This window comes from Bos javanicus, chromosome 8 (assembly GCF_032452875.1).
Source record: "Bos javanicus breed banteng chromosome 8, ARS-OSU_banteng_1.0, whole genome shotgun sequence".
Classification (NCBI taxonomy): Eukaryota; Metazoa; Chordata; class Mammalia; order Artiodactyla; family Bovidae; genus Bos; species Bos javanicus.
The window spans coordinates 52,950,746-52,972,397 of record NC_083875.1 but is presented as its reverse complement, the minus strand read 5'-3'; the positions used below and the strand labels follow the sequence as shown (position 1 = coordinate 52,972,397).

Below are 21,652 nucleotides of genomic sequence, written 5' to 3'. Positions count from 1 at the left end.
ATGCTATGGATTTATGGAGCTACCTCAAGAACTGCCTGGAAGTGCTTGGGAGGGGACAAATGGGGCATCAGATGGGGCTCTGATATCCTGTTCTGCTTCAATCTGAGCAGCAGCAGCAGCCCTGATTATTTACATAATAGGATTCAGCCAAAGGTTTCATCTGAAGAAGATGGCCTACTGCTAAAATACAATCTGCAACCGCTGTTCTAAATTAGAAATGAGCTGTCCAATATGGTAGCTCCTAGCCATACAGTTGGAGAAGGAAATGGCAACCCACTCCAGTATTCTTGCCTGGAGATTCCCAGGGACAGAGGAGCCTGGTGGGCTGCAGTCCATGGGGTCTCACAGAGTCGGACACAACTGAAGTGACTTAGCAGCAGCAGCAGTCATACAGTGACTATTGGACACTTGTAATGTAGCTACTCCAATTTGAGTTGTGCGTAAATGTAAAATAAACATCAGATTTTGAGACTCAGTACAAAAAAAGAAAGTATAATCTAAATAATTTTCATATTGACAATATGTTAAATATTTTTATATGTTGGTTAATATATTATTAATTTTATTTGTTCATTTTTAAGAATGTGACTATGAAAAAAACTAAGATATCTGCCTTAGATTATCTTTCTATTGATCAGAGGTGACACACCATGCTGTGAGATACATAAAAGAAATTCTAGGACTACTATGAAAAGCACATGACCACTCCTAGGATAGTTGAGGTTGTCCACTAGCCTATAAGCACTTTCTAGCTATGAATAACAGAGAAGGCGATGGCACCCCACTCCAGTACTCTTGCCTGGAAAATCCCATGGACGGCGGAGCCTGGTAGGCTGCAGTCCATGGGGTCGCTAAGAGTCGGACTCGACTGAGCGACTTCCCTTTCACTTTTCACTTTCACGCACTGGAGAAGGAAATGGCAACCCACTCCAGTATTCTTGCCTGGAGAATCCTAGGGACAGGGGAGGCTGGTGGGCTTCCGTCTATGGGGTCGCACAGAGTCGGACACCACTGAAGCGACTTAGCAGCAGCAGCTATGAGTAATGTAATGTTTATGTTACTTAGAGTTACTTTAAAACAATACAAAAACTGTATTGAGCCCTCTCACCAAGTTTTCCCCCACTTCGTGTTAAGACAATTGAGGGGTGGGGGGTGGAGTGTTACGTTGGCAACCAACGAAGAAGGAGAAAGGTCGTGGCTGGGAGTTTCAAAAAAACCCCACAGGTTACATCTTAGCTTAGCTGGAAGAGGTGGTCCCACGCTGGAGATGGAGATCGTGCGCCACGCGGGGCAGTACCTTGGCCTGGCTCAGCACCTTGGCCTGGCTCAGCCGCCCCGCAATTAGCATTATGGGCTGCAGATTCCTCCTGACCTGCTGTGGTTTCCTTTCTCTGTGTGTGTTTTTTTGTTTTTTCCTCGCAGCATTTTGCTCCTTTACTTGCAGCTTCTAGAAAGATTCTGATGGAATTCCCAGCCCTTCTGCTTTAGTTCCCTCATGCGGAAGCTTCTCTGCTTTCTCTCCAATTCCTCTAGTTCTCTAGTTTTTCCTGTTTTCCTTTTGCTCCTCCTGTGCCTCTGCCTCTCTGGTGCTCTTCTGCTCTCTGCTGTTTCAGCTGCAGAAACTTCTGCCGCTTGAGGAACCAGTTCTTAATTGAGGCATCACTCAGGTGTTTGGTCTAATCAAAAGAAACCTGGAGGCCGCAAACCAGGGCTTTGTAAGCCTCGCCTGTGTACGTGAGCGTCACCCCGCGCAAGGCGCCGGCGGCTTGGAAGAAGATCCGTCGTGCTGGACCTCAAAGGTCCAGTGTCCCCCAGATTGAATGTGCGGAAGTTCGGGTCGGGCATCTCCTCCTAGCCTGGGTCACCTGTCGTGTTTCCTCAGACTTAGACTCCTCGAGCAGAACCTCCTCGCCCAGCTTCTCCGAGCCGTACTCCTTCAGGAGGAGCCGTTTTCTGGGCTGCCCTCGCTGCCACGTGAATCGTGTTCAGCCTCTCGCGGCAGCGTTTCCTTCACTCCTTCCATCACAGGTGAAGGAGTCCCAGTCGTGGCGGGTGGTGAAATCCATTTTGAACTCAGCAGTGCTCACCTTAAGGACGTCGGCGAAGCTGCTGAGCTGAATGGTCTTGCCCTGGAGGCAGGTGAGGAAAGAACTGACTATTGTTGTCTCCACCTCACCCTTGAAGTGGAGGAGGCATGTGGTGCTCTTGGAAAGCCGGTGCGTGCGCCATGCCCTCTAGCTTTTCCATCACTTCCCGGTTGGAGATGGACTTCTTGCCTGCCTTAGCTGCGGGGGGAGGGGGGGGGGTTGGGGGAGGGGGGGGGGTTGGGCGGGGTGGGGGGACGCTGATGGTCATGATGGATTGAGGTAGAGATTGTACAGAGCGCAGAGCTCCACTGCCTTAGGTGTGTTGAGGACTGCGGTCAGTTCAGTTCAGTCGCTCAGTCGTGTCCGACTCTTTGCGACCCCATGAATTGCAGCACTCCAGGCCTCCCTGTCCATCACCAACTCCCGGAGTTCACTCAAACTCATGTCCATCGAATCGGTGATGCCATCCAGTCATCTCATCCTCTGTCGTCCCCTTCTCCTCCTGCCCCTAATCCCTCCCAGCATCAGTCTTTTCCAATGAGTCAACTCTTCCCATCAGGTGGCCAAAGTATTGGAGTTTCAGCTTTAGCATCATTCCTTCCAAAGAACACCCAGGACTGATCTCCTTTAGAATGGACTGGTTGGATCTCCTTGCAGTCCAAGGGACTCTCAAGAGTCTTCTCCAACACCGCAGTTCAAAAGCATCAATTCCTTGGTGCTCAGCTTTCTTCACAGTCCAACTTTCACATCCATACATGACCACTGGAAAAACCATAGCCTTGACTAAACTGACATTTGTAGCTGCTACCATAACCTGGGCCTTGGGCAGGTGTGGGGCTCTGCCTGCTAACCAGACCTCTGCGGCCCTGGCTTGAGGTCCCCACCATTGCCTGCAGGAGCCCTTGAAGTAACTCACTGCCACTGCCACCCGTTCCCTTGACCGTGCCAAGTGCTAGAGAAGCCAAGGTAAGCAAGACACATTACTGTGTGCATTTGAGGATCTCAGTCTAGAGGAAGAGAGACAAAAAAGTAAGCAATCAATTATAAAATATGCCCTTTTGACCGCAGGGAACCTGTTTTTCCTGTTCACAGTTGTATTGGCATTATCTGGGTCATAGTGCTCGATGAGTGTTGCATAAATAAAAAGGTGAATGATTGTAGTGTACTTATCAAACACAGATAAGTGGAGACAGGTTACAGGAGGCTTTCTAGAGACAATGCTGACTCTAATGGGCGGAAAAGAGGTAGCCAGACAAAACAGGCTGGAGAAGTACCCCAGAAGGAGAAGCAGCATGGTTGGCTCAGGTTTACAGTAAATAATCGTGTTTGGATAAGAGGATGGTCGGAGAAGGCAATGGCATCCCACTCCAGTACTCTTGCCTGGAAAATCCCATGGACGGAGGAGCCTGGTGGGCTGCAGTCCATGGGATCGCTAAGAGTCAGACACCACTGAGCAACTTCACTTTCACTTTTCACTTTCATGCATTGGATAAGGAAATGGCAACCCACTCCAGTGTTCTTGCCTGGAGAATCCCAGGGACGGAGGAGCCTGGTAGGCTGCAGTCCATGGGGTTGCTATGCAACTGAAGACTGAAGCGACTTAGCAGCAGCAGCAGCAAGAGGATGGTGGTGGAGGAGGAGGAGGGATAAGAGGTGACTATGAGCAGAGTCTCATTATGAAGAACTTCCTATGCAAAGCTACTAAGATTCTACCCTGAAATCAATGGAGAGTCTTATTAGCAGAGAGACGTCCTTACACTATCAGTCAGGTAGAAAAATAAGTCTGAGAGCTTAACAGAGGACTGGTTGGTCACAGAGTGCCTGACATTTTTTGATTTGGAAAAAGACATTAGAATTTATTTGTTTTCTATTCATTCATCCATTTGGAAAACACTTAATGAAAACTTACTATGTATGATACTCTAGACTAGAAATAGGGGCTACAAAATGAATGTGGTCCAGTCCTTGCTTTGAGGGTCTTACAATTAGTAAGCGAGACAGACATGTTTAATTGAAATGTAATGTAAAAACAGCTGTGACTGTAAAATTAGGAAGAAGAAAGATTTCTGGGAAGACTAAGTAAAGCTTCACAGATAAGATGACATTCAAACTGGGTCTTTAACTTGAGAGTTAATAGTGTTGTTCTCCAGGAGGAAGAAATGCACAGATAAAAGTCATGGAGGCATTAAAGTGATGATCTATTTGGTGGCTGCTGAGTGGTTCTGGGTGGTTCCAGGTTCAAGGTATATGGAAGGAGAGTTGAGACCATAAACTAAGAGGACTGACTGAGCAAAGAATTCAGTTACTTTTTAAAGATAGAAAACATTTATTTAAAGTATCAGGAAAAAGAGTGAGTGTGTAGATTGGAGAGAGAGCTATCAGTCAGTCAGTTCAGTTGCTCCTGCTACTGCTAAGTTGCTTCAGTCGTGTCCAACTCTGTGCGACCCCATAGACAGCAGCCCACCAGGCTCCCCCGTCCCTGGGATTCTCCAGGCAAGAACACTGGAGTGGGTTGCCATTTCCTTCTCCAATGCATGAAAGTGAAAAGTGAAAGTGAAGCTGCTCAGTCGTGTCCGACTCTTTGCGACCCCATGAATCACAGCATGCCAGGCCTCCCTGTCCATCACCATCTCCCGGAGTTCACTTAGCCTCACGTTCATTGAGTCAGTGATGCCATCCAGCCATCTCATCCTCTGTCATCCCCTTCTCCTCCTGCCCCCAACCCCTCCCAGCATCAGAGTCTTTTCCAATGAGTCAACTCTTCGCATGAGGTGGCCAAAGTACTGGAGTTTCAGCTTTAGCATCATTCCTTCCAAAGAAATCCCAGGGCTGATCTCCTTCAGAATGGACTGGTTGCTATACCATGTTCATAAACATGATGACTCCAGATTGTAAAGATGGATTTCAGTGCAATGCATTAATATCCAAGGGGTTCTTTAAATGATATGTGACTGATTATAAAATTTATATAGAAAAAGAGCAAGTTATAGCCAAGACGATTGGAATGTATCCTATCAGCTGTCAATATTAATCTAATATATTTTAAGAATAAAAACATCATAGGAGGTATTTCTTTCTTAAATGTTGAGAGGAATTCACCATAATATTCTGTGTCAGACTATGGAGAAAAATGAGTGAAATTAAATTTTAGAAAGATTGCTCTGGGATTACTTATTGTGCAGGATGACCTGGGTATGGAGTAGCAAGACCAGAGTTGGGGTGGTGTGCCGACTATTTCAGAAAATTATCTAAGATGCTAAGAATAAAGAATCAGGATAGTAGGAATTGAGAAAGAAATCTGAACAGAGAAATGTTTAGTGGGGAGAATAAATAGGCCTTGAAGTTTACCACTGTTGGAGGGTATGTGAGTGTACAGGAGGCAAATGAAAGATAACTTCAAGATATCAGACCTGGGCAATTTGTTGGACAGTGGATCCATTAACAGAAGGAGTGAATATCAGAGGAAACCCAGATTGTATTTACTCTGGGACATGTTGATTTTAAGAATCTCTGAGACAGACAAGTAGGTCTCTGGAGAATAAGATGGAGCTTGGAACAATTTTAGGCCAACATAATTGTTGAAATAATGAAATTAATTCTGCCTGGCAGATTCCAAGTTAGGCAGAGAAGGAAGGCAGTAGGTGGAAAACACTTGCTGTAGGGGATGATGTCTGTATCTGGGCCTTGAAGCATGGGAGGATCTGATGAGGCAGCAGTGTGGTGCAGGAGCAGTTAGGGGTAGAGCGCTAATGCACAGAAGCTGAAAGAGAGCATTGGGTGCTGATCTTAGAGAGGATCGGCTATGAGGTTGGCAAGCAAGAGGAACCTCCAAAGGTGATGAAAGGAGAGAAGGAAAAAGCAGAAAGAAAAACTTTGCATTTTTCCATTCACATGTGCAACATGATTAGATGGGTCCTCACCTTTGCATTTATCACAGGTCGGGTGGCATCTCTCACAGGTCTGGGTGCTTGGCTCCATGTAGTAATGCTCTGGACAGGTGCGATGGCACTGTCCTTTGGAGCGGAGCAGAAAGAAGAATGGATCGCAGGACAGGCAGTCTGTGGGCTGCGGGCCCTGGCAGGCCTTGCAGCTCCTGTGGCACCTCTTGCACTGTCCTGTGGAGTTTTCTGCATAATATCTGAACCAAGGAGAGAAGCAAAGGATCAGTACTAAGCTTGCTCAGAGGTTGGGTGTGGTGGGAAAAATCATGGTTACAAACTGAGTGCTTTTAGAATCTACTTATTAGATTCATTACCAATTATACTAATACATCTCTTGAGTCTCAGTTTCTTATCCATAAATTGAACATTACAATCCCTCCCTGGTATCTGTGGGGATTACGTTAGATGACACACTTGGAAAGACCTAGCACAGATCACACCAAGTTGTCGTTCAGTTGCTCAGTCAAGTCCGACTCTTTGAGACTTCATGGACTGTAATCAGCCAGGCTCCTCTATCCATGGAATTCTCCAGGCAAGAATACTGGAGTGGATTGCTGTTCCCTTCTCCAGGGAATCTTCCTAATCCAGGGACTGAAACTGGGTCTCTTGCATTGCAGGCAGATTCTTTACTGTCTGAGTCATCAGGGATGCCCTTTTTTTTTGCATGAGGTGACTACGAGATCACTTGAACCTCATAGCCTGGAAGAGGATCTCATGCATAAGTACAAACAGTAACTGGGCCTTAAAAATGTTCTGAGGTTAAATACCAAAATAATGATGTGCATGGGGTCAGGGTACAGAAGAGTATACACCTGCCTTCCCAAGGGGATTTAACATACAAAGTTTATGCATGTGGATGAGTGATTTTACGAAAGGAACTATTTCAACAAAATAGCCACTTATATCTAATTAATACCCTATTTATTCCCCATTTAAGGGATTTATGGCAACCTGTGCCTCACTTCCAAAAGGGAACTTCACTTACTATGGAGTAATTGTTTTCTTAATTGCATGTTCTGCAATCTTTTTAGATTATTTTGTGTGTGTGTGTGTCTGCATAAGAGTATCTAATGACTTGATTTGAGGAAGATGGAGATTCTTTATATGGGATCCAGATTTTTCAAGCACTTACTAAGATAAAGATGAAGGGCTGAGCCAGGCCACCCCATTCCCTCTCTAGTCTGGCAGGAACCTTTCTTTATTGATTTATGTGACTGGTGTTTTTTGAGAGCTGCTAATGTGTGTGGCTCTGTGCTGAGTGTTGTAGAAACTTGTGTGAAAAATAAGATGTGTTTTTCTTCCAGGAGCTTATAATTTTCTGGGAAAGAGATATATAAGAAGAATAGGCTCTTACAAAGTCTTTGTACTACTCACCTTAACTCTATATTAAGCATGTGTTGAATGAATGAGGTGAATCAAAACACAAGACAAAGAACTGAAGATAAGGATGTGCACATTTGGTCAAGAGCATTTGGGGAAAGTCCAAGATTATAGCCCTGCAATTTGGGTCTGGAAACTCTCAATGCTTTAGGTTACTGACTGGGAAGGAAGAGTTAACAACAGACCTGTAATCAGTCTTTATCTTTTCTGGGGATGCCTGGTGGCAGAAGAGATGACCCAGTCAAATCCTCTTCCAAATGTGCTGGTTACTAGACCTTCTGATAAACACACTCAGTGTTTCCTAGCAGAATAAGCATAGGATGGAGAGCTCTTATCTGTGAGATGCTTTTAAAAGGACACATCTGTGTATCTAGGTTGCTTATGGTAGCTAAACCTGCAATTTGTGGATTAATGGGGGCATGGCAGTTGGAGAATTAGTGGGGTAAAAGTGGGGAGAATTAGTGGGGTAAAAGTGGAGATATTTAATGGAAATTGTGCCCTTTATAAAAATCAATGCTCCACATCCATTGCTTAGACCTCATGTATTAAATATGATCAGAACAGATCCAGAAGAGAAAGAACCTACTTTCATGGTCATGGACTTCTCTAAGAGAAGAATCACCTCTGCCTTGTAATTATTGTGTCCTTCCAATTGGTGATGTTTGGCATGTGGGTCTGACTTGACAGTCTGACTCTGTGTGTTATCTCATTGGGTCCCTCTGCCTTTCCTGTTTACTCTTCCATGACTGTGAACTGGCTGAAATCCTCTAGAGAGCAATTACATTTGGGTTGGACTCTCATCTTTGTTTCTTACTGGCAGTAAGACTTCAGTCTGGCTATCTAAGTGTTCCAGGATTTAGCTTCCTCATTCGCAGAATGGGTTTGCTAACAGTGAAATCTGGAGTGATTATGGGCTAGTGCGTTGAGCATCTTACCCTTCTCTGCACTGGGTCAGGCACTCCTGTCCCAGCTGGAACCAGCCTGGCTGGCAGGAGAGGCATTGCATGCTGTGTCGTCCTTCACATGTCCTACAAGAGCTGTGGCAGGGGGCACACCGGTGGCTGTCCTCATCAGCGTAGTAGCCTTCGGGGCAGTCCTGCACGCAGGTTGTGTCTGCCAAGGGAGGAAAGAGTCTGACCTGATGTCAAGTATGACATGGGTCTTCCAAAGCTCTATATGCTCCCCACTGTTTACCGGGGTTGGGGGTGATGAGAGGGGATGCAGGAGGAATGAGACAGTGACCCTGTGGGCTGATGAGTATCCAAGGAGCTAAGATGAATGTCCAAGTATCAACCATAAGGTCATTAGGAGTTGAGGAAAAACAGAGGTCAGAGTGGATGGACTGTGGTGGGCAGGACAGAAACCACTGTCTGTCAGGGTGTGCAGGAGGAAGTTAAGGGCCTCCAAGGACAGGGAGAACATTTGGGGCAGGGGTGCTGGGATGGCAGGAATCAGGGCTCCATTTAAGAAAACAAAGTGCAGGGCCAGTGCGATGACAAGTTCTTACAATTTCAACTATTTTTAGCCTAAACTATGAGATTTTACCCTCAGCTTTGCTGTGCTGTCCAGACAGTGTGACTCTTGAAATGCAAGTGAACTAAAATGAAATTTTAAACTTTGTTTCCTCAGTGGTAGGAGGACAGACATACAACATTACCATTGAGACACAAAGTTCTCTGGGCAGTGAGACTCTCTTTCTGCCCATGTATTTAAAGAATTAGATTCTAACCATGAATCCTCTGCTCAGCAAGATGAGTTGGAGCTTTGTTGTTCAGCCCCACTTAACCCCAGTCTTTCCTCCACCCATCCTGGTGGAGTCTTGATTCTTGCCTTTTCACCTTCCTTGACAATATTTAGGGGGTGGAAGGCAAGGGTGGATTCCTGATAAAGTTAAAACATGAGATTTTCTGGCTTCACAGTTTAACATGCAGTCTTAGAGGCACCTTCTTCCTGGCTTCTGCTTAACCTCATAGAACAGAAGCCAGGCTCTCCTGCCTTGTTAATATGAGCCACTGGTCACAAACCTCTAGACCAGAAGCCGGTGTGTCTCTGTAACTTCAATCAGCATTTGCACAGGCACTGGTGGGAACAACAACAAAAAACCCCTAAATGATATTAGAGTTGCTGTTAGTGCTGTCGATCCACCCAAACTCTGTCCTGGGAGACTCTGAGCTGCTTAGGGACAGCGGTCATGTCATTCATCTCTGCTTTTCCAGCACCCAGCACAATGCCAGTTTTGGTTCAGTGGCTATTCTGTTAAAGATGGATGTTGACAGTGGTTTATTGTCTAGCTAATGTTATCTAATTAACTCGGGGGGAGGCCTGAATACCCCTAAGTTGAAGCACCTGTGTATTAGGTTCCTCTTACCACAAATGTGTAGGCTTAGAATAGTGCAAATTTATTATTCTGGAAGTCAGAAGTCTAACGTGGGTCTAGGGGATTGTGTTCCTTTTAGAGACTCTGAGGGAAGATCTGTTTCTTTGCTTTTTCTAGCTTCTAAAGGTCATCTGCATGCCTTGGCTTGTAGCCTTCTCCTCCAGTTTCTTCTCAATATTCCAATGGTCTGACGTCACATAGACTTCAACTACTGACTCTGTTTTGTCCTGCCTCCCTCTTAAAAGGACCCTTGTGATAATACAGAATAGTCCTATTAAATTAATTAATCACATCTGCAAATATTTTTTGCCATATAAAGTAACATATTCACGGGGTCTGAGGATTAGGTCATGTACATTTTTAGGGAGAGCCTTATTCAGACTACCACAGCCTCCAGAGGAGTTATCTAGTTTATAAGTAGCCTGACCTTGATGGGGTGGCGGTAAGGGGCAGGGTGGGAGAATACGAGAAGACCAGGTCTTTGACATCCTGCATCCAGCTTTGGCGGGGACCACAAGTACTGAAATCTCGGTCCTAGTCTAATTTATATTTCTAGTTAGAGATACAGTGATAAGATAGCTTCTGTCTGTATGAAGGCACCTGAGGTGGTCTCTGGTAACACTCTATATTGGGGATAATTAGAAAAGAAGTTTTGGGCATTGGGATGAGACAAGAGATCTGGAATGGTCTCAAGAAGCAGCAACTGCTGGGAAGAAGGTTTACTGAGATATATGAAAGAGGCGCTAAGACAGATGGATAAGGAAGACTGAAGTCCTCAAATGTTTTCTATAGGGAGGTGAGTGAGTGAGAGGAAGCATATGTAAGGCCAGTAGGGGTCAGTTGGTACAGGGCACGTGTGCAGAGCTCTTTGTACTATTCTCCCTCTTGCATCTTTTCTGTAGGCGTCAAAATTTCCAAATACAGTGTGAAAAATTGAAAAAGAAAAGAAGAAAAAAAAAAAAGACACCAATTCCTGCAGGGCACCAGGCATTGTACAAGGTAGTCTCCCAGATGGAGGGGAAGACAAGCTCTCCTCTGAGGAGAAGTTACTCACTGAGCAGGAGGCTGTCGCGCAGGCAGGTCTGACACTGGAACTCTGAGGGCCCCGTGCAGTGGAGGCACTTGGCATGACAGGCCTCACATGCCTGTGCCTCCTTGTCCCAGTACTCCGTGGCAGCGCATTCGGTGTGAGGCACACAGCCCCCGTGGTTGTTCACCCTCAGGCCTTCCTGACACGTCGTGCAGGCCCCCGAGGACGAGCAGGTGCGGCAGGACTTTTGACAGTCTGCAGGTGGGATGGGGACAGCACACGAGAGAGAGAGTCAGGTCACCCCTCGAGGGAATCAGTTCCTTGAAAAGTGTGCTCGCTGTCCTTGCTCAGAGATTTCTAGGGCTCTGTGTCAAGGGTGTGGGGCCAGGAGTTGGGCTCTAGGGTGGAGCATTCTTGTTGCAAGACGAGAAAAAAATGTCTGGTTCACTTTCTCTGCAATCCCCAGGCAGTCCCTTCTTGCAGCAGCCACCTCAGAGATGTTAGTAAGAGCTACCATAATTACACAAACTGCAGCATGATAATAACCAGCAGTTCTGTGCTAGCAAAGTCACACACTAGTATGTGGGCTTCTCACCACTGTAACTCCTCCTCTGTGGTCCTCTGCTGACCTCCCAGTAATTTGAGCTTATTACTAACATAAAAATTGCCAATGTGTATTGTAAATACCTCTTGATTAAAAAAAGACATAAACCTCTTTTATAGTCATTTTGAAAACCAGAGTGCCCATTAGAGAGCCTGGAATATAACAGGTTAATTCCCAATAGCTGAGCTGGCCTGAGTTCAGTCATCTGTATTTTTTAAAGCTCCTCTGGTGGTTCTAATGGGCAACCAGGGATGAGAACCAGAGGGCTTTTTCAATAAGAAAATTAAATCAGGAAGATTAAGAACATGTACTCAAAACTTGTAAAGTTATCTATATGGCAGATTACTTTTATTATTGAACACCAGGGAAAGGCCCAGTCGATCCTCAGTTCCTACCCTAGTGCAGGCAGGATGGCCTGCAGGCAGGTGGCCTCTGGCCGAGTCCTTAACCTTCTTGTGGAAACTGACCCATAGGTTTGCAGCCTCCTCATGTGCTCGCTCCCAGCCCCTTTCCTTCAGGTTTATAGAGATAAAAAGAACATACAGCATTGTGTACGTTTAAGGTGTACAATGTGATGATTTGATATATGCATATATTGCAAAGTAGTGACCACGATAAGGTTAGCTACACAGGTACAGCCGCTCATCTTCATGTGCTTTCACAAATGGGGGGAACATTGTCACTAAATAGGGCTTTACGTAAAACACACAGAAAGGTATATCCAGATCGTAAGGTTAGATCAGAAAGACTGTAGGAACGTACTGTATCTTCACGTTTGACCAGACACATTTCCTGAATACGTTCTAGGATGTGGGTGGCCACGAGGTTCTCCTGCCACGTGAGTTCATCCTCTAGCTCTCACTGTGGTTAGGGGGCCTGCGTCTGGATTTGCTTAGTGGCAACATAAGGAGCTAAGCTGATTCCCTGGTGGCTCAGATGATAGAGAATCTGCCTGCAATGCAGAGGACCCAAATTTGATCCTTGGGTTGAGAAGCTGTCCTGGAGAAGGAAATGGCAACTCACTCCAGTATTCTTGCCTGAAGAATTCCATGGACAGAGGAGTGTGCTGGGGTCAGTGGGGTCACAAAGAGTTGGACTGGGCTGAGCGACTAACACTTTCACTTCTTTCGAGGAACTAAATTACCACTAACTGCCTCATTGCAGTGAATCCTGTGATTGTAGTTAACAATAGTATATTGTATACTTGAAAGTTGCTAAGAGTAGAGCTTAAGTGTTCTTACCGGAAACAAACAAACAAACAAAAACAAAACTATGGCTGTATTAGCTGGTCGACCTTATTGTGGTCACCATTTATCAATATATACATATATCAAATCATCACATCATACACCTTAAACTTATACAAGGATATATATGTCAATTATATCTCAATAATAAAACTGGGGGGAAAAGGAAAGTCCTTTCAATCAGAATGCTTCTCTTACTTGCTTTAGAATTCCTCTAGTGGTGGACAGTATATTTAATTAATTTTTCTATTTCCTGACAACTAATAGGAAGCAAAGAATTCATGCCTAGTTAAAATATAAGGAGGCATAATTAATAACAGATCCTTTCTTGAATCTACAGGGGTTGAAATGCCAAATGGGATGTGGAATAGAGGACCCCAGGCAGTAGAGGCTGCCTGCAGGTGATGATGAGGGGGAGGGGGCTTTAGGGAGACAAAAAGCATGGAGAAAACCCTCTGTGGCACAGCTTTCCTTACACTGCTATGATCCTCTAATGAATTAACATTTTAAGAAAAATTTTCTATAATTTGGATGACTTTCAAAGGCTCAGCATCTCTGTTGTAAATTTTCACCCGAGAATCCCTTTTGATCAGGTCAACATTATTCAGTGCTAATAAGTTACATCATGAAGCTAAGGAATGATTCATTTAAAAATAAATAATAAACTAGAGCAGGTATAGTGTTGAGATTGCAGCTCTGGGGCTGGAACTGTACAAACCTCAGACCTGCTTTCTCTCAGTAGAAACCCATCATCCTCGTGGGTTCCCTGGGACGTGGTACTTGGCCACACACCCCGAAATCTTTACCTTTGCAGACCTTAGTCTCTTTTTCCAAGTAAGTTCCTTCTGGACACTCATCTAAACACTGCCCATCGTAGAGAACCAAGGACGCCTCGGCACAGAGGTCGCAGTCATCCGCCCAGGGACCACTGCACTCCAGACAGTCTTCATGGCAGGAGACACAGTGGCGCCCGTCTGCGAAGAAGTGGCTGGGACAGGACTGGTGGCATGCATCCTTGTGCAGGAAGAACTCAGGCATGCACTCTGGGGGAGGGGGAAGCAGCAGAAGGAATTTATTTGTTCTGCAGTGGGCTAGCCCATCCCCTACCACTTTGACCCATTTGACTCCGGGGTACATTTGCCTCACCCCCATCCTCCCAGGGGCTTCCCAGGTGATGCAAGTGGCCAAGAATTTGCCTGCCAATGCAGGAGACACAGGAGATACATGGGTTCAATATCTGGGTCAGAAAGATTTCCTGGAGAAGGAAATGGTAAACTGCTCCAGTATCTTTGCCTGGAGAATCCCATGGACAGAGGAGCCTGGTGGGCTACAGTCCATGGGGTTTCAAAAATCAGATATGGCTGAACACACACACACACACACACACACCCACACCCACACCCACACCCACCCACCCACCCACCCCCTCTCCCAGGGCATGTCATTCTTATCTCACAAGCCCTGCCTTGGGAAAGGAGACCACTTATGGTGGCCCAGTTAGATGGTCCTGGGTTCAAATCCTGAAGCGATCTGCCGTTTGGATTGCAAAAAACCACAGGGAAGTTGAGTCAGGGCTGAGATGCTGGATGTATTGTTCTGAAAGCCCAGAAAGCATTAACAGATTTTTAAACTTCTATTGAACACTTCTGGTTCTATTTAATACAGAAAGCAGTTTCAGAATTAGTGGAATAGTTAATTTTCCATTCACTGATAGGGTAAACTAATGAAATATACATGGTTAATCCATATGAAGAATGCATTGTTAGTTTTTTTGTGCCTATTCTCTTATTCGTGGGGGAATTCCAGAAATCACTTAGGTAACACCAAATCCTTTGGGTTGGACAGATGGAACATTTAAATGAATCTGTCTTATTCTGTAGAGGAAATTAGACAGCCTTTCTCAGGAGATAATCTCAGGGAAAGTTCCTAGCCAGAGGACTACTCTCCGAGTCTTACAGTTGCCTGATCCTTACTTTTGTATCTTTTATAACAGTTGAAATTCTCCAGCCACCTCTGTGTTTTGTTAATATTAGTCTCTCCTATGAAATTTTGTGATCAGAGCAGCAGAAACTTTGGGTTCTTATCTGTATCTCTAGCACTTGGGACAGTGCTTGTCACACCCTAACTGCCCAGGACATGTGTGTGGGAGAAATCTTATAAAAAATGGGCTCTTGTCTGTCTTAATTTGCAGAATCCATCATGGAAAGGCTTTATGTCACCCTCAGTTTTCTCGGTGACCCCCATAGAGGTCAGTTTCAGTAAAGGCATGGAGATGGTTTCCCCAGATCTTGTTGGACATCCCACTCTCAGGTAGTGGGCCCCCACGCTCTCCCCTGTGAGGCTCCCAGGTACCTTTGCATGTTTTCTCATGGATGCAGTCCTGACACATCTCTGGGCAGCGCTTGCACACCCCTTCCATGGCCACATGCCTCTCAGGGCAGGTTTCCCGGCACACCCCCTGGTCTAGGACAAGGCCTCTTTCACAGGACTGACAGTTGGTGGCATTTCCTTCACAAGTTCTGCAGGAAGAGCTGCAGTGCTCACAGGTATCGTTATCTGCGTAGAAGCCCCTATGGGGAGAAGAGGGAGCCACTAGACAAGCTTTCCAACTAGGGAGTTGATTCACACCTGGCAGTCAAGAATTAGGGCTGAAAATGGAAGGACTATGGCTGTTGTCAACTAAAATGAATTCATCAGATTTCCTGGGGAAGGCGCTTAAAAAAAAAAATCAGGTTTAAAAAAAATTAAATGAAAGAGGTAGGTATTATCCTTGTGAATTTAGGGTGTTTGAAAACAACTTTTTAATTTGTGTATAGTTTAGTCATCTTCTGATTTTCTATTTTATCTCCTAATTTTTTTTTTTTTTTGACTCAAGTATCTCCTAATTTTTGTTCTCTTTTTTTTGTTAGAGTAGAAAATGCTTTTTATCCCATTTAATACGGTTTTAATTTAAAAACAGTTTAAAATGTAACAGTTAAAATATTTTTAAAAGGCTCTAAAGGTTTAATGACATATACAGTTTTTGCATATGAAAAGGTGGGGAATGCCCTTGGAGTTAACACCTAGAACACAGGGACCACCTCTGACCCCGTAGGGTACTTGTAGCCAGCAACTGGACCCTGTGGAATGGGGATACCCCTCTTGCCTTAGAGTCATTATAGCCACTACCCTTTCAGTTGAGGCCACTGAGGAAATTGCCGTGGAATCCCCTTTAGCCATTTTTGTTCCTTGTGTAGTAGAGATACTCCTGAATTCTCATCACATTCATTTCTCAGCCAGACAGTTTCTATGAGGTCTTTTTGTTAACTGCTCCTCACCTAATTCCTTTATGTTAGAATAACCGTAACCCGACTACTCTTCTCCCTTCTGTCGCCCATGAAGTAGCTCACCTCTGCTTAGTGCTGATGACCACCTTCTGATTCCTCGTACTGATCTACAGGAGACTCCACTGGGCAGCACTGACTTCTCATGGTTTACTGATGGTCTCATTTAACAAGGTGACAATAGTAAATAGTGTACCGGGTATGTTAGTACCACTCCTTTTGATATTGTTGAGGCAGCGTCTTTAGCTATGGCTACTTTAACTGAACAGGCTGAATCATATGCTCTTTTACAGGTTTGTACTTTAGCCAAGGACAAAACTGCCACTATTTAAATTGCTTTTAGAGTAACTCATGGTTTTGAATATTGTGGAAGCAATGGAAATAAAACTTAAAATGCCCCTTATGTGTAAGAATTAGTGAATATACTTTTTGCCCATCACTTTAGCTATTATGGTTTTGGGGCTTCTCACTTGACTCTCTGGAAGCTAAGGGAAACCATCTTGTTGATATTTTTGCAAGGAATCCTGCTCTTAAAGGGACCAGTTGCAGCCAAATGATATTTTATAATATCTTTTTCCAAATGATTTAGAAAAACTGGCTAGAAAGGTACAACAGCTGGCCTCAGAAAAAGAAAAACAGGTTTGGAAATTCAACAGTTGTTAGTTGGATAAAAAGAGAAAACTCTCATTTGGACTGTATAACAAGCCAGTCCTACTGGAGATTCTGAAACTCCCACTCCCCACCGCTGGTTACATGCATTAAACCTTCAGTCTGTGACGAAATGATAAACTTCATGAATCAGTATTAATGGGGAAACATTAACAAGGCCACAAAAAATATTTACCTTACTTGTCCTGCTTATCCAAACTACAACCCAGGGAAGCCTCTTCCTACTGTTCCCCGACATTTTAAACTGCCCAGACCACTTGAGGTCTGGCAAATGGATTACATAAAATTTCCTCTGTCTAATGGATGTAAATAAGCTTTAGCCATGGTCTGTATGTTTTCACACTGGATTGAAGCCTTCCCTTGCAGGCAGGCTACTGCCTTTTCTGTGACTAAAATTAATCCCTTTAGAAAAGATTATCTTTACCTGGAACTTATTGTGATTGAGGAACCTATTTTATTGGCCATGTACTTAGGTCTGCACTGTATGGCCAGTTTTACAACTTTTCACTTGCTTAACTACCCTCAATCCTCTGGTTTAATCTAATGCACTAATGACATTATTAAGACTCAGTTGGCAAAATTTGTAGAGGCCCTCCCAATACCTTAGGGCTTCCCTGGTGGCTCAGATGGTAAAGAATCTGCTTGCAATGCGGGAGACCCAGATTCGATCCCTGAGCCAGGAGGATTCCATGGAGAAGGGAATGGCTACCCACTTCAGTATTCTTGCCTGGAAAATCCCACTGACAGAGGAGACTGGCGGGCTACAGTCTTTGGGGTTTTAAAGAGTTAGACGTAACTGAGCAACTGACACTTTCCAAATACCTTGGTCAAAAGCATTGCCATTGGTACTTCTGAATCTCATATCCACCCCTTTTGAAATTCATAAACTCTCACCACTTGAGATAGTCATAGGATGCTCATTGTACTTGACTTCTACTTCTTCTGACCCTCAACTGATAAAAGGAGAGAAACTTCAGTGTTGGAAGGGCCTAATTGCTTTTATTAAAAAGAACCATGTTTTAGTACAGCAATCTTTTCATGGTGTGGCCATGGATTACATCCAAACAGGCAATTTTTCACAAAGAGAAACAAAGCTGCCAAGCCAAGCTGGGTATTATATGTCCCTCAGACTTTATCTCCCCTGTTTTTTTGATAAACATAAAAATGGGGGAATCCCATGGTAATCAGACCACCCTACTCAAGACAGGAAAACACATACTTGTGATTTCATAGTCTGCAGATTTTCAGGTCAGTTTAATAGCATCCCTGTTGCTCAAAAAAAGGAAAAAGGCTGCCATGTATCCATGTGTGTGCATTTGGAGGATAAAAATCTCTTCTCCCTGCTGGGTTTTATTACCTTGACCCTTTCACTATTAAGCCTTTTTTAAAATACCCAACTGGGGAGGCAACTTGAAAATATTATGCTGAATAAAATAAGTCACAAAGTTACAAAAAGTTACAATAAGTTACAAAAAGTCACAATCTGTATTATTTATATAAAATGTTCAATAGGCAAATCTCTAGAGACAAGGTAAATTAGTGGTTGCTTAGGGTTGTGGGAAATTAGGAATAACTGCTGAAAGGGTACAGAGTTTTCTTTTGGGGGTGATGGAAAGATTTTAAAATCAATTGTGGTGATAGTTGCACAAGTCTCTCACTATACTAAAAATCATTGAATTGTATACTTTATGTGGGTAAATGGTGTGGCATGTGAGTTATATCTCAACAAAGCTGTTACAAGGAAAAAAGAAACCCTGGTTGAACAAGAAGGTGACATTGTGTAGTGGTTAAGCACATGGATTTCAGTGCTAGAGAGATTTGGTTTGAAATCCTGACCGTGCCATGTATTAGCAGTGTGACTTAGGGCATGCCACCCTTTTTTTCATCTGTGAAGTGAGGGAGATAATGGTATAGTGTCCCTCCATATCTGTAGGAGATTGGTCCAGGACCTGACGTGAGTGCCAAAATCCATGGATGCTCAAGTCCCATAGTTAGCCCTTTATATCTGTGGTTCTGCATCTGTGGGTTTGGCCAACTGTGGATTGTGTAGTACTGTATTTATTGAAAAAAAAATAAAGGGGATGGTGCATTTGAAACTCTTAGCACAGTGCCTAGATATTGCAAGATCTCAGTAAGTATCTGTTTTTAAATGGTTTCTTTTCCCTTGGAATCTCTTAGCTGTTTGTGTATTAAGGACCTGAGAAGTATGACATTGATTGATGTAAACCTTCCCTACTGGATTATAAGCCTGTTGCAAACTCAGACTCCCTTCACTTGACTTTATCTTAGCTTCTAGTATCAATTCTTAACACCCAATAGGTATCTGTAGAATTGAATTGTATATGTTTGCCTTCTATGATAGATTGGATGCTTCTTGAGGGTCAGTTCCTTGACTTATATTTGTATGCTATAGGATCAGTCTCAGTAATGGATATAAACAGGTCATTAGAAAACAGGAGTTGTTTTTATTTGCAGCAGGCAAATAAAATTTCTAGTTCCTTTAGATGTTGGCTGCTTCCTCAAACCCATTTCTTGCCTCCCTCTCTCCACTCTTCCTGGCTGTTAGTGTTGTGATTTTTGTGGGTTTTCAGGGGCAAATCTCGTTCAGCCTACGTCAGTCCTTATATTTCCATTCTCCTTGCCAGGGATCAGTTTAGGAAGGTGTTAGTGATGCATTCTGGCTGATGAGATGTGAAGGGAAGTCTGAGGAAGTTTTGTTTCCTCTTAAAAAGAGATAAACAAGAAGAAAGGCACCCTTTTCTGTCTCTGGTTATTGCAGCTTGGGATGATGATGTTGGGGATGGGCAGGCAACATGAACTCTGGGGAGGACAAGCTATGGAAGATACGAGAGCACAATGGAAAGATTGTGGGTTTCTAATGAAGCATTGGCCACCAAAATAATAAATGCTACACTTCCAAACTTTGTATCATATGCATAAATAAACACCATATTTTGTGCCAGGCCCTTTGACATCTTTGTTTCTTGTTACTGAAATTTTCCTGATGAACTTTTCCACTTGCTATTCCCACTTCCCATTTAGGTAAATCTTGGAGCCAGGACCATTGATAGGAAGAGTAAAGGAATTGTAAACCAGGGGACAGAGGAAGCCATGAGGAATCAATAAATAACTAAGCAGGCATTGCTCTCTATTTATTATCTGTGATTCATACCTCTCTTTCAACATGTAGAAGAGGTTCGTGCCTTCCACAGCTTATCACAACCTCACTTTTGTCATGGGAAAAAAAACCCAAAAACCCTGACAACTATTTGATCATAAATACAAGGTAAAATAAAGAACATATTTTCATAAGAGTAAAAATATATACATCTTGTGGTCAGAAGGGAGAAGCATGCATCTGGTCTTAAGTAAGCTTTGGCTGCTGTGGCTGAGAGTGATGTCAGCCAGTTAGGCAGGGAGGAGGACATAGGTGCTCTAACTAGGCAAGAGAAGAGGTCTTTGGTGAATAGGGAGGAATTGCCCCCAGTGTTGCAGGAGAAGGAACACAGAGTAGCAAGCGAAAGGAAGAGGAAAACTTACTCAGGGCACCTGGTGGAGCACCTGCCTTGGTGGAGAAAGAGGGGGTGGTCTGGCCGCGTTTGGCACTTTTGGCAAAGATTGACTTCAGAGCAAGAGGCGCAGTCCTCTGTGCAGTTCTCGCAGCTGCCGCTCCTCACCGAGGGCCACGTGCCTTGGGGACAGGATGGAACGCAGGTCTGAGCCAGCAGATAGGTGCCTGGAGTCCCAGGGAAGAAGACAGGTCAGATGATCGTCAGGTGTCTCCTCTAACAGTACACGCACCCAAGCAGAGAATTGACACTCCCAACAGCTTTTTTAACTGCTCAGGAGATCCAGGTTTGATCTCTGGGTTGGGAAGATCCTCTAGAGAAGGAAATGACAACCCACTCCAGTATCTTGCCTGGAAAATCTCATGAACAGATGAACCTGGCGGGCTATAGTCCATGGGGTCAGATACAATTTAGCAACTAAACATCAACAACAAAGACCCAAGTATCCGGAACACTTATTTCAGGATTACCAAAACATCTTTAGTGATGCAGATGGTGATTGCAGCCATGAAATTAAAAGACGCTTACTCCTTGGAAGGAAAGTTATGACCAACTTAGATAGTATGTTGAAAAGCAGAGATATTAGTTTGCCAACAAATGTCCATCTAGTCAAGGCTATGGTTTTTCCTGTGGTCGTGTATGGATGTGAGAGTTGGACTGTGAAGAAGGCTGAGCGCCGAAGAATTGATACTTTTGAACTGTGGTGTTGGAGAAGACTCTTGAGAGTCCCTTGGACTGCAAGGAGATCCAACCAGTACATTGTGAAGGAGATCAGCCCTGGGATTTCTTTGAAAGGAATGATACTAATGCTGAAACTCCAATACTTTGGCCACCTAATGCAAAGAGTTGACTCATTGGAAAAGACTCTGATGCTGGGAGGGATTGGGGGCAGGAGGAGAAGGGGACGACAGAGGATGAGATGGATGGATGGCATCACCAACTCGGTGGACATGAGTTTGAGTGAATTCCGGGAGTTGGTGATGGACAGGGAGGCCTGATGTGCTGTGATTCATGGGGTTGCAAAGAGTCGGACACGACTGAGCAACTGAACTGAACTGAAGTCTTCTAGGATGAGTTAAAACTCTAGAAAGGAAATTGACAACAGAAGACTTTTGGCTTGTTTCTTTGACTTTCCTATTGGTATTGCTGCAGGTTACCATGGGGCTTCCCTTTGCCCAAGCGATCTTTCTATTAAGACCTCTGTCTTCCTTGTGTGAGGCAGTTGTGTATACACAGTTCAATGGAGTCTGCTCTGCATCTCAAAGCATATCTGTTGGGTCACTGACACAGTAGCAACCCTTCCACCCAACTGCACCTTTAATGGACAGTCCATCTATTTAGTTTTAATTGAAAAAAATAAGATGCACCATCATTAAAACAACCCAGAAATCACTCTGAACTCCAAAATTCCAAGAAAATTGTCAG

At 44.2% G+C, this 21,652-nt stretch overlaps 1 protein-coding gene across 2 annotated transcripts in view; it reads right to left on the bottom strand.

Annotated features, from left to right (window-relative positions):
* Positions 1 to 21,652, bottom strand: part of PCSK5 (proprotein convertase subtilisin/kexin type 5) — a 516,633-nt gene that overhangs the window by 16,251 nt on the left and 478,730 nt on the right. For both annotated transcript variants that reach the window (XM_061425568.1, XM_061425565.1), the window contains 6 exons: positions 20,199 to 20,394; positions 15,019 to 15,236; positions 13,473 to 13,709; positions 10,840 to 11,070; positions 8,344 to 8,521; positions 6,008 to 6,225 (listed from right to left, as the gene is read on the bottom strand). In XM_061425568.1, coding sequence (XP_061281552.1) covers positions 6,008 to 6,225; positions 8,344 to 8,521; positions 10,840 to 11,070; positions 13,473 to 13,709; positions 15,019 to 15,236; positions 20,199 to 20,394 — 1,278 coding nt within the window. The remainder of the gene's footprint in view (positions 1 to 6,007; positions 6,226 to 8,343; positions 8,522 to 10,839; positions 11,071 to 13,472; positions 13,710 to 15,018; positions 15,237 to 20,198; positions 20,395 to 21,652) is intronic.